The sequence below is a fragment of the Orycteropus afer genome, unplaced genomic scaffold, assembly GCF_000298275.1.
Source record: "Orycteropus afer afer isolate SDZICR_OR568_19922 unplaced genomic scaffold, OryAfe1.0 scaffold00018, whole genome shotgun sequence".
Taxonomy (NCBI): Eukaryota; Metazoa; Chordata; class Mammalia; order Tubulidentata; family Orycteropodidae; genus Orycteropus; species Orycteropus afer.
Genome location: NW_006921605.1, coordinates 1,592,159 through 1,604,880, shown reverse-complemented (window position 1 = coordinate 1,604,880; position 12,722 = coordinate 1,592,159). Strand labels below are relative to the sequence as shown.

Here is a 12,722-nt window from a genome sequence, read left to right as displayed (position 1 = left end):
TGGAGTCCATTCTGACCCACAGCGCCCCTAGAGGACAGAGTGGAACTGCCCACAGGGTCTCCAAGGCTGTCAGTCTTACAGAAGCAAAGCCCAAACCACACCCACTGCCGTGGAGTCCTTCTGACCCACAGCGCCCCTAGAGGACAGAGGGGAACTGCCCACAGGGTCTTGAAAGCTGTCAATCTTTAGGGAAGCCCACCGCCTCATCTTTCCAGCAGCTGGTAGTTTAAACCATCCACCTTTTGATTAGTAGCCAAATGCTTCAACATCTACACCACCAGAGCTCCTGAGATTCGCTGAAATACCTCAATAATATAGTACGAACCCACTGTGGTACAGGTACATGACTGTGTGCACATATGTATGCACATGTGAACACGCTCAAGAGAAGCTGTTTTAACAGTGGTTGTTTCTGGGGCAGAGCTTCCAGTGACTTGCCCCTCCAGAGTTCTCTGTATTGTTGATGCTTTTCTCATGAGTCTGTATATTTTTACAATCAGAGAAAAGCATTTCCACTTGCAGAGAAGTATTTCAGAGCCATTACACAGTTTCAGAAATAGCCCCAAGAGAACATGTCCAGAGCAAACACAATCGTGCTCACATGCACTTCGGTGTTTTAGGCAGCCAACCTTCCCCCACACCAGCTCCGACTGCACACTAACTGGCTGTCGCGTCTGTATTTTCCTATGCAAAGGACAATGACTTGAACAGAGGGAAGCACCGCGATTTTGGGAATCCTTCTGGAGTAAAAGTCAGAACGACTGCTGTGATTTTAGGGTGCTCTAAAACCTTCTGAACTCAACCTACTGACCACTCTGTTTAATACCCAGCATGGAACCTTCTCTCTAAATAGCTGTCACAGTTTGAACCACTGTCCCTCCCACAGACCCTGGGCCAGTGAGGCAGCACATGCACTCCCAGTGGTCCTGCCACATCATTTTATCCCCACAATTTTCTTAGCAGCAGCTACGGAAGCTTCATCTCAGTCCCAGATGGCCACTTAAGAATTCCAGCCCTAATGTACCAAATGGGAGCGATCAACACAGGCACTGAGGAAGAGGAAGACACAGAGAGGGACAGCCAGCAAAGATGAACCACATAGCACAGATAAACCTTGGAAACATCACACCAAGTCTGCAGTATCTGTCACCAAAGAACAAATACTGTATGGTCTCACATAGATGAAATAAGCAAGTATGTAGGAATCACAGATTGTCAGTGGTTACCGGGGGGTGGGGGGGGTGGGAGGGAGGAGGAAGGAGGAAATTTTACTCAGGGGGCAATGAGGTTTCGTTAGTGGTGGTGGAAGAACCTGGAAGTGGATCATGAGAATGGCTGTATTACGTGAAAAGCAGAATCATTGTCACTGAATCATACAAGTGGAAATTATCAAGATGACAATAATAAGAAACAATAAAGTTTAAAAATGTACCTATTTCTCCCCTGAAATATGTTTACACTCACCTAAGGGCACCCAGAGGAGCTCTGGTAGCACAATTCCTAAGGCATCTGACTACTAACCAGAAGGCTGGTGGTTCAAATCCATCATCTGCTCCATGGAAGGAAGACAGGGCAATCTACTTCCATAAAGATTTACTGTCTTGGAAACCTAATGAGGTTGCTATGAGTCAGAATCAACTCGATGGCAGTAGGTTTGTTTTTTTTTTCCTTTTTGAAAGGGCCTTAGAGGAGCTCTGGTGGTGCAGTGGTTAAGGTATTTGGCTGCTAAGCAAAAAGTCGGTGGTTCGAATCCACCAGCCATTCCATGAAAGAAATATGAGGCAGTCTCTTCCATCAAGATTGACAGCCTTGGAATCAACTCACTGGCATGGAGTTTGCTGCTTTTTCTGTTTGAGGGGCACTTAAGGAGCTCTGGTGGCACAGTGGTTAAGCATGTGACTGCCAACCAAAAGCTGGCAGCTGGAACCCACCAGCCATTCTGAGAGAAAAAGGAAGCGGCCTGCTTCTGTACAGATTTACAACTTCGGGCAGTTCTGTTCTGCCCTAAAGGCTCACTATGAGTCAGAACTAACTCCACACCAGTGGGCTGGGTTTGCTGTAGGGACACCTGGTCCTACAATCTTAGGCAGAAATCAGCTGAGACACACACCTGCTCCTGCAGCAACCCAGCCCCGACTGACAGGCAACCCAGGAGACTGAACTCGGGGAGATGAGGACATGAGGAGGGAGAAAAGGCACAGAGCGGGCGTGGCAGCAGGGGACGAGGGGAGCCCGAGGGCGCCGGCTTGGCGGTGGTACCTTCTTCAGAAACGTGGCTGCCGTCTCTCTCTTTGTGGCTGTGATCCGCTTCACCCCCTCTGGGGACTGCACGCGGATTATCTGTTGAAAATGAGACAGGGTGGTGACTGCACAGAATAGCAGGGTCCTGACTGGCGGGAGGACTGGCGCTTGGCAGCCTCAGCCCAGCTCACCCTCCCCTCCCATTCCCTGATCCAGTGAGGGGCCATCAGCAGATCCCAGCACCGCCCTGCTCCTCCAGCCTGCCTGCTCTACTCTGAAAAACACCACTTCAACCTTCAACCTCCATAAAAAGCCTATCTTTCCCTCCAGACTTGGAGATTTACAAAAATAAACATCATCAATCATGAATGACTGACTTCTTTAAAAGTGACTTTACTTTGTTCCAAGATTCTAAACACAGCCATTAGGTGGACTTAAAAGAATCGTATGATTTACTTTTAATAGAAAGATTAAAAGAAAGTCAAGCTTTTGACATCATAGGAAAACTTCGGATTTTCAAAAGTATCTTCATGGCATGCCTGAAACAGGGCAGGGGCTGGAAGGACATGGTTGACGAGCACCTCATTCCAGGACCTGACTCTGACTTTGAGGAAAGCCTTGGCTGACTGTGTAGGTTCCTGCTCTGAAGTCAAGGAGCATGAAAGGGCACGCCCACTGCAAACAGCTGGGCAGGGGATGCCCCAACTGCCGGTGGGACAGGAGGGACAGTGAGAGAGAAGGGAGGGCAGACCGGAGTCCCCCAGGCAGGGCCCCTGTGGCCCTCTCAGCAGCCACAGCACTGGGTGCTGCACTTCAAACAATGTGAATGCCAAGGAAAAGTGGCACGTTTTTAAACAAATTAAGTTTCACTAACACGTGACCAAACACCAAGACTTATGACCTCCTGCACTTTGTCTGCTTTGGGATCAAGCTTACTAATAATTTAGATTTTCCTAAAACAGTCTGACCCTGTCTCTTTCTGGTTTTCTAACAATTTTCACTGGTATCAAAAAAGTTGGCCTCCAGAGTGGTGCCAAGTTTTAAGGTTCTTTTTGAAGAAATCTGGAATGCCCCAGTGGCTGAGAGCACAGACTAATTTTCACTTCATTTTCCCTCTTCTGTATGAAGAGCCAATGCAAATGCACTTTTGGAACTTCTGGCTCCAAGTGATTTCTCAAGGAAGTTCCAACCCTGAGGCAGGGTGAGAAAAGAACGGTGTGTCTTCCTGGTGGGGATCCTGGGGGCGTCCTTTGACTCCATCACCAACAACAGCCCAACTTTCACTTGACAAGAGCCAAACACAATCTGTGCTGGGAGAAGCTGGCCTGGCCTCTGGCACCGGCTCCAAAATTAAATACACAAGAGCTAGACCTGGAAGCCGGGATGCACACGGCCTCCTGGTGGCGCAGGTGTCCCTGTTTATAAGGGAATGAGCCCTCCTTAGGGCAGGGGAGGGACTTGTGAGTCAAAACTCAGTGCCACCCACAGCGTTCAGAAGAACTCAGCTGGAAATCCATCTCCGAAGAAGGGTCTGCTGAGTAAACCTGAAAGACCCTCAACGTGGCAGTGCGCTGGGAGGAAACGCCCTGGCCGCCCTGTAAGCGCAGCTCACAGCGCCGCAGTGGGCTCCACGCGAGAGCGGTTCCACTTCCAGTCCACGCAGACGCACTGTTCATGGCGCTTCCGAAGCCTGTCCCGGGCCATTCACTCCCTCCGCTCGTCTCCAGGTTGGGGACCCCGAAGGCCAGCAGGGCCGGCGCGCCGATTAAGGAGAAGCTGGGAGACGAAGCCTACGCCCCAGCGCGGGGCGACCCGCCGCCGACCCCAGCACGACGCCACGAGGGCACCTGGCCAAGGGCGCACACCACCCGTCACCCCGAACTCTGCTTCCCCGGAGGCGGGGCGTTCTGGACGTCAACCACCAGCCCTCGGTCCCCTGTGCTGCTCCACCTTCCCGCGCCACTGCCTTCTGCTGGGAAGGGCACGAGTTCAAGAACGACCGGGACCGTGCCCGACTCGCCCGGAATGTGCTTCATATTAACGCGAGAGGAGGGCGCGCCAACTCCGAATCTCTGGGAAGAACGGGAACCGCTTCGTAACCAGGTCGTCGCCCAGGTTCCCCGGCGAGCAGGCGGGAACCCCTTCCCCGCAGCGCCCTCCGGCGGCGAGGGCGCCCTGTCACCGCCCCATTAGATCGCGACGAGCCGCCAACGGCCCGGGTGGAGGAGTCAGAGAAGCAGAGGGGACAACAGCACGGAACCCTGGCTCCGAGGCCCCGGGAGGAAACCCAAGCGCCCTGGAAGAGCTTCTCCTCAGGGCAGTTGGCCCTCCGTCCAGGAAGGCCCGGCCCTTCCCGGCCCGGGCAGAAACCGGGGCCGCAAATCGTTCCGTGGGGGTTGGGACGCCAGAAACCGAGGGCGGTCACAGTCAGGGAGGGGAGCCGGGCCATCGCGGAGAAAGCCAAGGCGCGGGAGGAAGGGGCCGGGCCGCGGGCCGCCTCCCCACAGGCCGAGGCCGGTAAATCTGCTGCCTCATCCCGGCGCCCCACTCCCGCCCGGCCACCGCCACTCACGATGCTCTCGGCCATGGCGGCCGCCGCTCCTCCCTCCGGGCTCGAGCCCCGGGCCGCCGCCACCTGCCGCCCCGAAGGCCTCGCAGCCCCAGCCCCGGCCTCAGCCCTGGCCCCGGCCTCCCTCCGCCGCCGCCACCACCGCTCCAGCTTCGCCCGCCGGGTCTCCACCAGCGCAGACGTCCGGGTGCCTCGCTCAACTCGCTCCGCCGGGCACGCAGCCCCGCAAACAAGGTTCCGGGTCACCAACGGCTCGCACATGCGCAGTGTGGGCCCGGGCCGGCGGGCGGGGCGGGGCGGGGCGGGGCGGGGCCGTGCAGCCCCACCCCTCGCCCTGGCCACGCCCCGGTCCGCGAGGCCCGGTTTCCTGCAGCTCGCGGTATGACGTGCTATGAAGAGTGTTTCCGTAAGATTGTTTTTACTGACATATGCCATTGTTCTAGCCGTGCAGAATTGTCCAACGGAAAAGCAAAAACAAGCGTCGGAAATCTCACCCACAAATGTCCATGGGTGCGTTGACATTGAGCGAAAACAGCGTGGAACACGTGTGCTGCGTGCACATGGAGAGGAAAGATTGATGGAGGGTGAAACCACACCTTCATGCTGTTAAAAACGTGAAGCATTCTCCGCGAATGTGACGTAAGAAAAGCAAATGAATCCAGACAGCGTTTTAGATCAGTGTTGCTTCCCCAGGAGAGATGTTGCTGTTATTTACCATCCAGTGGGACCCGACTCATAGCGACCCTTCCTTGGGTTTCCGAGGTAGTATCACTACGGAAGTAGATTGCCCTACCTTGGTTCCAAGGAGTGGCTGTTGGGTTTGAACCACCAGTTTTCTGGTTAGCAGTCAAGTGCCTTAGGCACTATGCTACCAGAGCGCCTAATCTTTGTCTTACTATATAGTGTATAGTGTACTGTTTCTATGCATAAATAACATAAAAGAAACACTTCCAGATACATTATAACATCTTTAATGTAATACAGTAATAATAATGTTTTGATGCATATACGTTTGTTATGATGAACCTTTGTATGTATCTTGAATTTTTAACGTAATAGGCTTTACCGGGGTTAGTTCGTATCTATGGGTTGTAAATAGATTTCCGTAACCCGGGAACTGCATTTATATAACTTTTTTGATACAGAGGCCAGTGGAAATACTGATAGAATCTATAGAAATAGGAGAGATGTAACATCCTAAAATAGAACTCTAACCAGTCCTGGTTTCTGGGCTCCTGACCTGGCCTGCTCAGAACAGCCTGGCTCGATTTCATGCTGTGCTGTTACCATCTTGAAATTCTTAATTTCTGAACATTTTCATTTTGCACCTACCAGCTGATCTTGCCCATAACTGTGGCAAAAATTAAAAAAATAAAAATTCTGAAAGCTTGTTTGCCAGTGTTCATTGTCGCACTGTACACAACAGCCAAAAGATGGAGACAACCCAAGAATCCTTCAAGAAGTGAGTGGATAAACAGAATGTGGTCTATCCACACCATGGAATATCACTCAGCCATAAAGATAAATGAAGTCCTGATACGTGTCACACATGGATGAACCTTGAAAACATTATACCAAGTGAAATAAACCATACACAAAATGGAAAATATTGTAGGATCCCATTTAAAGAAGTATCTGGAAGAGGCAAATGTTAGAGACCAAAAATTATTAGTGGTCACCTGGGGTGGGAGGGAGGGGGGTCTGGGTTTAGGGGGCAGAGTTTCTGTTAATGATGGTGGACTCATTTGGAAAGGGAGAGTGCTGAGGGCAGTACAATAGGATGAACTGAACCAACGGGACTGAACATGTGAAAAAATGTTGAACTGGCAAATGCTTTGTTATGTATATTTTTACCACAACAAAACAATTCTTAAAAAATTATGAAAACCTGTAAGAGGCTACAACCATATATTTAACCCATGGTTCAACTTCAGATGGTCTCCATCACTGAAAAAGTGAGGAATTGATGACCATCACTTCCTCTCCTCCCCTCGCGGCTTCATTTCTCTCCTGTTAACAAAGTCGGTGCTCAAGATACATTCTGTCCTGTGGCAGGTAGTTCTTTGAAGGCTTAGTTATGCCTTCAACAGCCATTTTCTAGTGGCCTGCTCTGTGCTCCACGTGGCCCTGACACTGGGGATATAGCAGTGTAATCCCTGCCCTGGTGGTGGTGACCAGCAGGGTCAGATTCTAAAGAGATCAGCAATAAACTTTCAGTGTCCCTTAGCGGTCAGTGCTATGCAGGCCACCGAAGCAGAATGGGATGAAGGCTATTTTAAATAAAATGATCAGGAAAGACCTCTGAGAGGTGAGGGTTGAGGGCCAGATGAAGGCTCTATCCAGGCATCGAATGGGCGCCTAGCACGTGCAAAGGTCCAGGGTGCAAGACCTGTCTGGGTGCTCCAGGAACAACAAAGCTGCCAAAGTGGCTGTGGGGAAATGAGTGAGGGGAGGGGAGGATGGGGCCGGAAGGAGCTCGGTGAACACAGCCGTAGGGCAGGATTCTTCTGGAGGCTAAATGGAGGATAGACAATGGGGGGCAAGGACAAGAGAAGCAGGGAGACCTCTTAGGCTGCCAATGGAAGGGTCCAGAGAACAGAAGATGGTGGCAGGAAAGGTTGAGAGGTGGATGGTTCCAGACCAAAAGTGGGAGAAAAGATGACCGGACTGGCTGACGGGCCAGGCGTCCGGGGGGGAGGTGACCGGGCCAGCTGATGGGCCAGGCGTCCGGGGGGAGGTGACCGGGCCTGCTGACGGGCTGGTTGTACACCAGAAACAGGGCACAGCCACAGTTTCGGGACGCAGGGGCAGAGATTGAGCAGTTCCACAAGATGGGGAGCCAGTGGTGGAGTTCTTCACTCGGGGGGAGGGCTTCAAAATGAGGGGCGTGTTTTCTGCAATGCTTTGTCATGACCCAGTCTTGCCACAGCACAGAGTGATTCTTGCTGCACGCTTTGAGTAAGGGTATCGCCCATCTCCAGTTTCTGACCTGCACAGCTTGTCCCATTACTGCTACTTCACTGAAGGTTTTTTCCGCTCAGCAGATAAAGGTGCTGGCTCTCGAAGCCATCTTTCTTGTCTCTGTCAGCTTCCGGTGGTGTTGGATGCTGTCGAGTCAGCCAGCTCACAGGGACCCCGTGTGGTGGAGAACTGCCTGATGGGGATTGCTAGGCTGTAGGCTTTACAGAAGTAGGTCGCCAGGTCGCTCTCCTGAGGAGCCTCCAAGTGGGTCGAACTGCTGACCTGTCGGTTAGCAGCTGAGTACTTAAACACTGTGCTGCCAGAGCTCCTTGTAGCTGCCTGCAGTCAGTCCTTAGCATTCCTGGGCTTGTAGGTCCACCTGTGTGCGTTGTAGTGCCCATCCTGCCAACGTGCGTGTGTGCGTGTGTGATTCCCCAGTTGTGCACATGTGAATCTATCTGTCGTCCCCCGTTATGCATGCACATGTGCGACTGCACAAGTGTCTGTCATTCCCCCATTGTGTGTGCACGTGCACATGTGTGTCCTCCATCGTGCGTGTGCATGTCTGTCATCCCTTTTGTGCACGTGTGCCCGTGGGCCTGTCGGTCCGCGTTGTGCGTGTGCACGTGTGCCTGCACATGTCTGTTCTGCATGCACATGTGCATGTGCCCATGTGTGTCTGTTATCCCTCGTCGCACATGTGCGTGTGTCTATTCTGGTCTTTGTCTCACTCAGAAGTGATTAACTCTAGGATCCACCCAAGTCCATGTGGCCTTGTTAATGTAACAAAAGAACTTCCCCATTTCCAAACAAGGCCATGCTCACAGGAACAGGGCTGGGACTCCCAGATTTCTTTGGAGGGACACAGTTCCACCCATAACACTGACAGCAAAGCAGGTTCCCCAGCTGGGCCCGGCAGGGGTCCGTGAGGCAGGGGTCCGTGAGGCAGGGGTCCGTGAGGCCAGCTCCCAAGCACCTTGGGCACTGGGATTGGGCAGAGGCCGGGTGCCCTTAGAGCCCACGTGAAGTGACCAATAGAAAATAAAGACCACTGGCGTCTCCATAGGCCAAGTCTGCCTTAAGCCCCAGAGCGTGACTCCTCACATGAGCCACCTGTGACTGCTGCATCTGGCTGAGGCACTGTTGTCAGCCAGAGAAGCAAGGGGCCTGGCTTTCTTCTCTCGGGCCCAGGGCTCTCCCTTTGAGCGGAGGATGCAGGAAGGGGAAAGGAGCCCCTTGCTCGGCCAGGTGAGCTGCGTCTGTCCTGCGGAGGCCCTGGTCCTCGCCCACCCCAGCCCGGGCCTTTGTGCAGCGGGCCTGTCCTGAGGTGGGACATCCTTGGAGGAGATGCTAAGGTTGGGGTGGGCCTTATCAATGGGCGCAGTAACTCACCCTGCCCAGTGACCCTGGCCTTGCCCTTGGGGTGTGATGTGGCGGGAAGATGCATCCCTGCCGGAGACAGGCAGTCAGGGTTCCCTGGTGCCATCCCTGGTGCCCTCCGCCTGTGATAGCCCCTTGGCCTTTTCACCCAGCCTGTCTCCTCCTTAAGGCAGGAGTCAAACGGGCAGGCAGCCTTGCCAAGAGGGGGGCCAGCACTTTCTAGATTCTCCCCAAGTCAGACTTGCTCAATGGCAGAACTGGATAACAGCCTGTCTCTCCAGCTGAGGCAGGCAGGCAGGAGCAGGCAAGGCCAGGTGGGGCAGGCGGGTGGGGCTAGGCTGTTCCCCCCCCTCTCCGCATAGAGGGACCCCCTCTTCACCCCCAGAAGGCCTGTAGATTTAATGTTGAGACTGTCCATTGGGGGCCCCTCCCTCAGGACACTTCCTTATTACAGCCCATGTGGCCAGCCCCAGGGCTTGGCTGGGGTCACACTAGAAGTTGAGGCAGGCGCCCCAATGAGGGTCTTGCATCCCGTGCACCTGGGTCCACAGTGCCTCTCACTGCCCTGGGTGTGTCATGGCAGGGCCCTGGCCCCTCCCTCTTGGCACCCACACTCACAGACTGGTTGTGGGAGCAGCCTGGCTCACCCCCACCTCTTCTCCTGGGTACAGAGGGCTCTCTGGTGACCCCAAAAAGCCAGGGGCTCAGACCCAGCCCAGCGGGACCAGCCTGATGGCCCTACACCCTTGGTAACCAGGCTCTCTGAGCCCACATCCCCTCCCCCTGCTCTCTCCACCCTCTCACCCTTTCTGATTGTCTCCATGTCCTAGGGCTGCTGTGACAAAGACCACCACAAGTGGGAAGCTGTAAAGGACAGGAAGTTACTGTCCCAGTTCTGGAGCTGAAAGTCCAGCCCATGGTCTCAGCCACATCCATTCCTTCAGGGATCTTTCTCCTAGTTTCTGGTGTCTGCTGGCATCCTTGGCATTCCTGGTCTGGCGTCTGTCCCCCCGTGTGCGTGTCTCTGTCATAACCCGGCATCTGTCCCTCCACGCATGTCCATGTCTGTTCTTTTCTCAGGAAGGACTAGGTTTAGGTCACCCTACTACACAACCTCATTAATGCGGCAATAGGAAACCTCATGTCTGCACACAGCCGTGCTTACCAGGACAGGGGGCAGGACATGCATTGCTTGGGGAGCACGATCCGATCCATGACCCCCAGGGGGTCACACAGGGGGCAGGACGTGCACTGCTGGGGGACACGACCCATGACCCCCAGGGGGTCACACTGCTGTACCTTCTTCCTCTGCAGGACACCATGGGGTTGAGGCCACGCCCCTCCACAGGCAGCCCACCCACTTCCAGCCGCCCATGTCCATCACCCATAAAGGACCTCTCAGGGGCCTGGGGCTGCAGCTGGTGTCCTCCAGGGGCCAAGCACTGGTCCCGGAACAGCTGTCTTCAGGGGAGCCCAGCCGCCTCCCTCTCCCCTGGGAGCACCTGTGCCAAGTACCTGACCCTGCTGTCCAACTTCCTCTTTTCCCTGCTGGGCCTACTGGGCCTGGCGGCTGGGCTCTGGGGCCTAGCCCTGAAGGGGCCTGTGGGGAGTGGCTGGGGGTGTGCCCTGCCCACAGACCCCATGCTGGGACTGGCTCTGGGAGGGCTGGGGGTCAGCGCGGTGAGCCTGGCCGGCTGCCTGGGTGCCCTGTGCGAGAGCCCCTGCCTGCTGCGCTGCTACTCTGCTGGTGTCCTGGCCTTCCTGGCACTCGAGGCAGTGGCGGGCACATTGGTGGTGGCCCTCTGGGGCCCACTGCAGGATGGCCTGGAGCACACCCTGCACGTGGCCATCACCCGCTACCAGGATGACCCGGACCTGTGCTTCCTCCTGGACCAGGTGCAACTTGGGCTGCAGTGCTGCGGGGCTACCTCCTACCAGGACTGGCAGCGGAGCCCGTGAGTCTGGGGGTAGGAGGGGGTAGAGAAGCAGAGGACAGGACACACAAGCACATGCACATGTGCTCACACAGAGAATGCTCACATACATGCTCACATGTTCATGTGCACACACATACATGCACATGTGCTCACAGCACACTGCCACATATACACACATCTCCCTAATCTCATACACTCATACGCTCATGCACACTCACATGGGCACACCCCCACTCACTAATCCCACATGCACTCATGCACACATGCGTGTGCTCACACTCATATGTACAGACATGCATATACCAGTGTGAGCTCACACATGCACTGAGTCACACACACACACTAAGATGCAGGCTTACTGCTCCCACCGTGACCCGCAGGCCACCCTGGAAGTCTTCGCCAGGACTACCCTTCAGCCCACCCTCTCCCACTCAGCTCTGTGGCTCAAAGCCTTTCTGCAGCCTCTACCCAGTGAGGCAGGCTGACTTCAGTCCCCATCAAAGGCTGGCTGTCCCTCAGCTTTCTCCTTAAATATCTCCCTTTATGCCAGGATGGCTGGCAAAGGTCGCCTGCATGTGCAGAGGTCTGCCATGCACAGGGATACATTCTAGAAAACTGGGTATCGTGTTCGTGTACCTGTATGGGTGTGTGTGCACACCTGGGTGCACGAGCACACTTGTGTGTGCATGCATGCACAGGTCTGTGCACACACGTTCCTGTGCACATGTGTTCCCGTGTGTGGCCATGGAAGTTTGAAGGCAGGAGGGAGACTCCAACAAAGCGCCAGGCCCCAGAGCAGTGTTTCCAGGACTGACGCCCAGCCCACCTGCGTTGCAGGTACTTCAACTGCAGCTCCCCAGGGATCCAGGCCTGCAGCCTCCCTGCCTCCTGCTGCAACGACCCTCTGGAAGATGGCGCCTCGGTCAACGCCCAGTGCGGCTCCGGGGCCCTGAGCCTGGGCCAGGCTGAAGCCGGGAGAGTGGTGCACCTGGAGGGCTGTGGGCCGCGCCTGCGGCGGTGGCTACGCCAGAGCGCCCGCTGCCTGGGCGTTGGCGCCATAGCAGTCGTGGTGGTCCAGGGCGCCGAGCTGCTGCTGGTCACGCAGCTGCTGAACGCCCTGGCAGGGCGCAAGGGCGTGGCAGAGGGCGCGGCCGGGCACTGGGCCAGCTGCTGACCCCACCTGACTGCACCTTCTGGTCCCCGGAGCCCGGGCAGGGGCCGTGAGCGGCTGGGCCACGACGAGGTCTCAGCTACAGGGCTCCTCTTCCGCCCAGGGAAGGTCTCGGGTACCTGATCCTGGGTGCTGTGGGAGTGCACCTCGGACACCTGAGCTCATGCACCTGCGTGCGCCCCTTTCCAGGGTCTCCTCCCAGGCCAGCCGCCACCGCCGCCTGCCCAGGTCTGTCACCCCTGTGGCCGTGCTCAGATGGACGCACGTGCCGCTGTCCACCTGCGCTCTGGCTTCTGGCGGCGTTTGCCCTCCATCCACCTATGTGCCCTGCTTGCCACCTGCCAACGCTGCCGCCAGCAAATTGCATGCCAACCCTGAGCCTCCCAAAGGTGCTGCCCAGCCAAGGTCTACCCCCCACAGGGAGTCAGGCAGAGCCCTCGGGGAGGAAGCAGGGCCCTCAAGC

The 12,722-nt window shown here is 55.5% G+C and overlaps 2 protein-coding genes across 2 annotated transcripts in view; one reads left to right on the top strand and one right to left on the bottom strand.

Annotated features, from left to right (window-relative positions):
* NPLOC4 (NPL4 homolog, ubiquitin recognition factor) overlaps positions 1-4,828 on the bottom strand; it is a 69,176-nt gene extending 64,348 nt beyond the window's left edge. The window contains exons 1-2 of the mRNA XM_007959584.2: positions 4,814-4,828; positions 2,260-2,340 (exon numbers count right to left, since the gene is read on the bottom strand). Coding sequence (XP_007957775.1) covers positions 2,260-2,340; positions 4,814-4,828 — 96 coding nt within the window. The remainder of the gene's footprint in view (positions 1-2,259; positions 2,341-4,813) is intronic.
* Positions 4,829-8,983: 4,155 nt separating this feature from the next.
* TSPAN10 (tetraspanin 10) lies at positions 8,984-12,262 on the top strand. The gene is made up of 3 exons (XM_007959812.1): positions 8,984-9,019; positions 10,466-11,106; positions 11,926-12,262. The coding sequence occupies exons 1-3, from the start codon at positions 8,984-8,986 to the stop codon at positions 12,260-12,262; spliced, it is 1,014 nt and encodes a 337-aa protein (XP_007958003.1).
* Positions 12,263-12,722: the final 460 nt, after the last annotated feature.

What these genes read in the sequence shown, in the direction of transcription:
- TSPAN10 (XM_007959812.1), top strand. Translation starts at nt 8,984, where the DNA reads ATGCAGGAAGGGGAAAGGAGCCCCTTGCTCGGCCAG. An exon ending in GGAGCCCCTTGCTCGGCCAG is followed by an intron (nt 9,020 to 10,465) that starts GTGAGCTGCGTC and finishes CTTCCTCTGCAG; the next exon opens with GACACCATGGGGTTGAGGCC. An exon ending in CAGGACTGGCAGCGGAGCCC is followed by an intron (nt 11,107 to 11,925) that starts GTGAGTCTGGGG and finishes CCTGCGTTGCAG; the next exon opens with GTACTTCAACTGCAGCTCCC.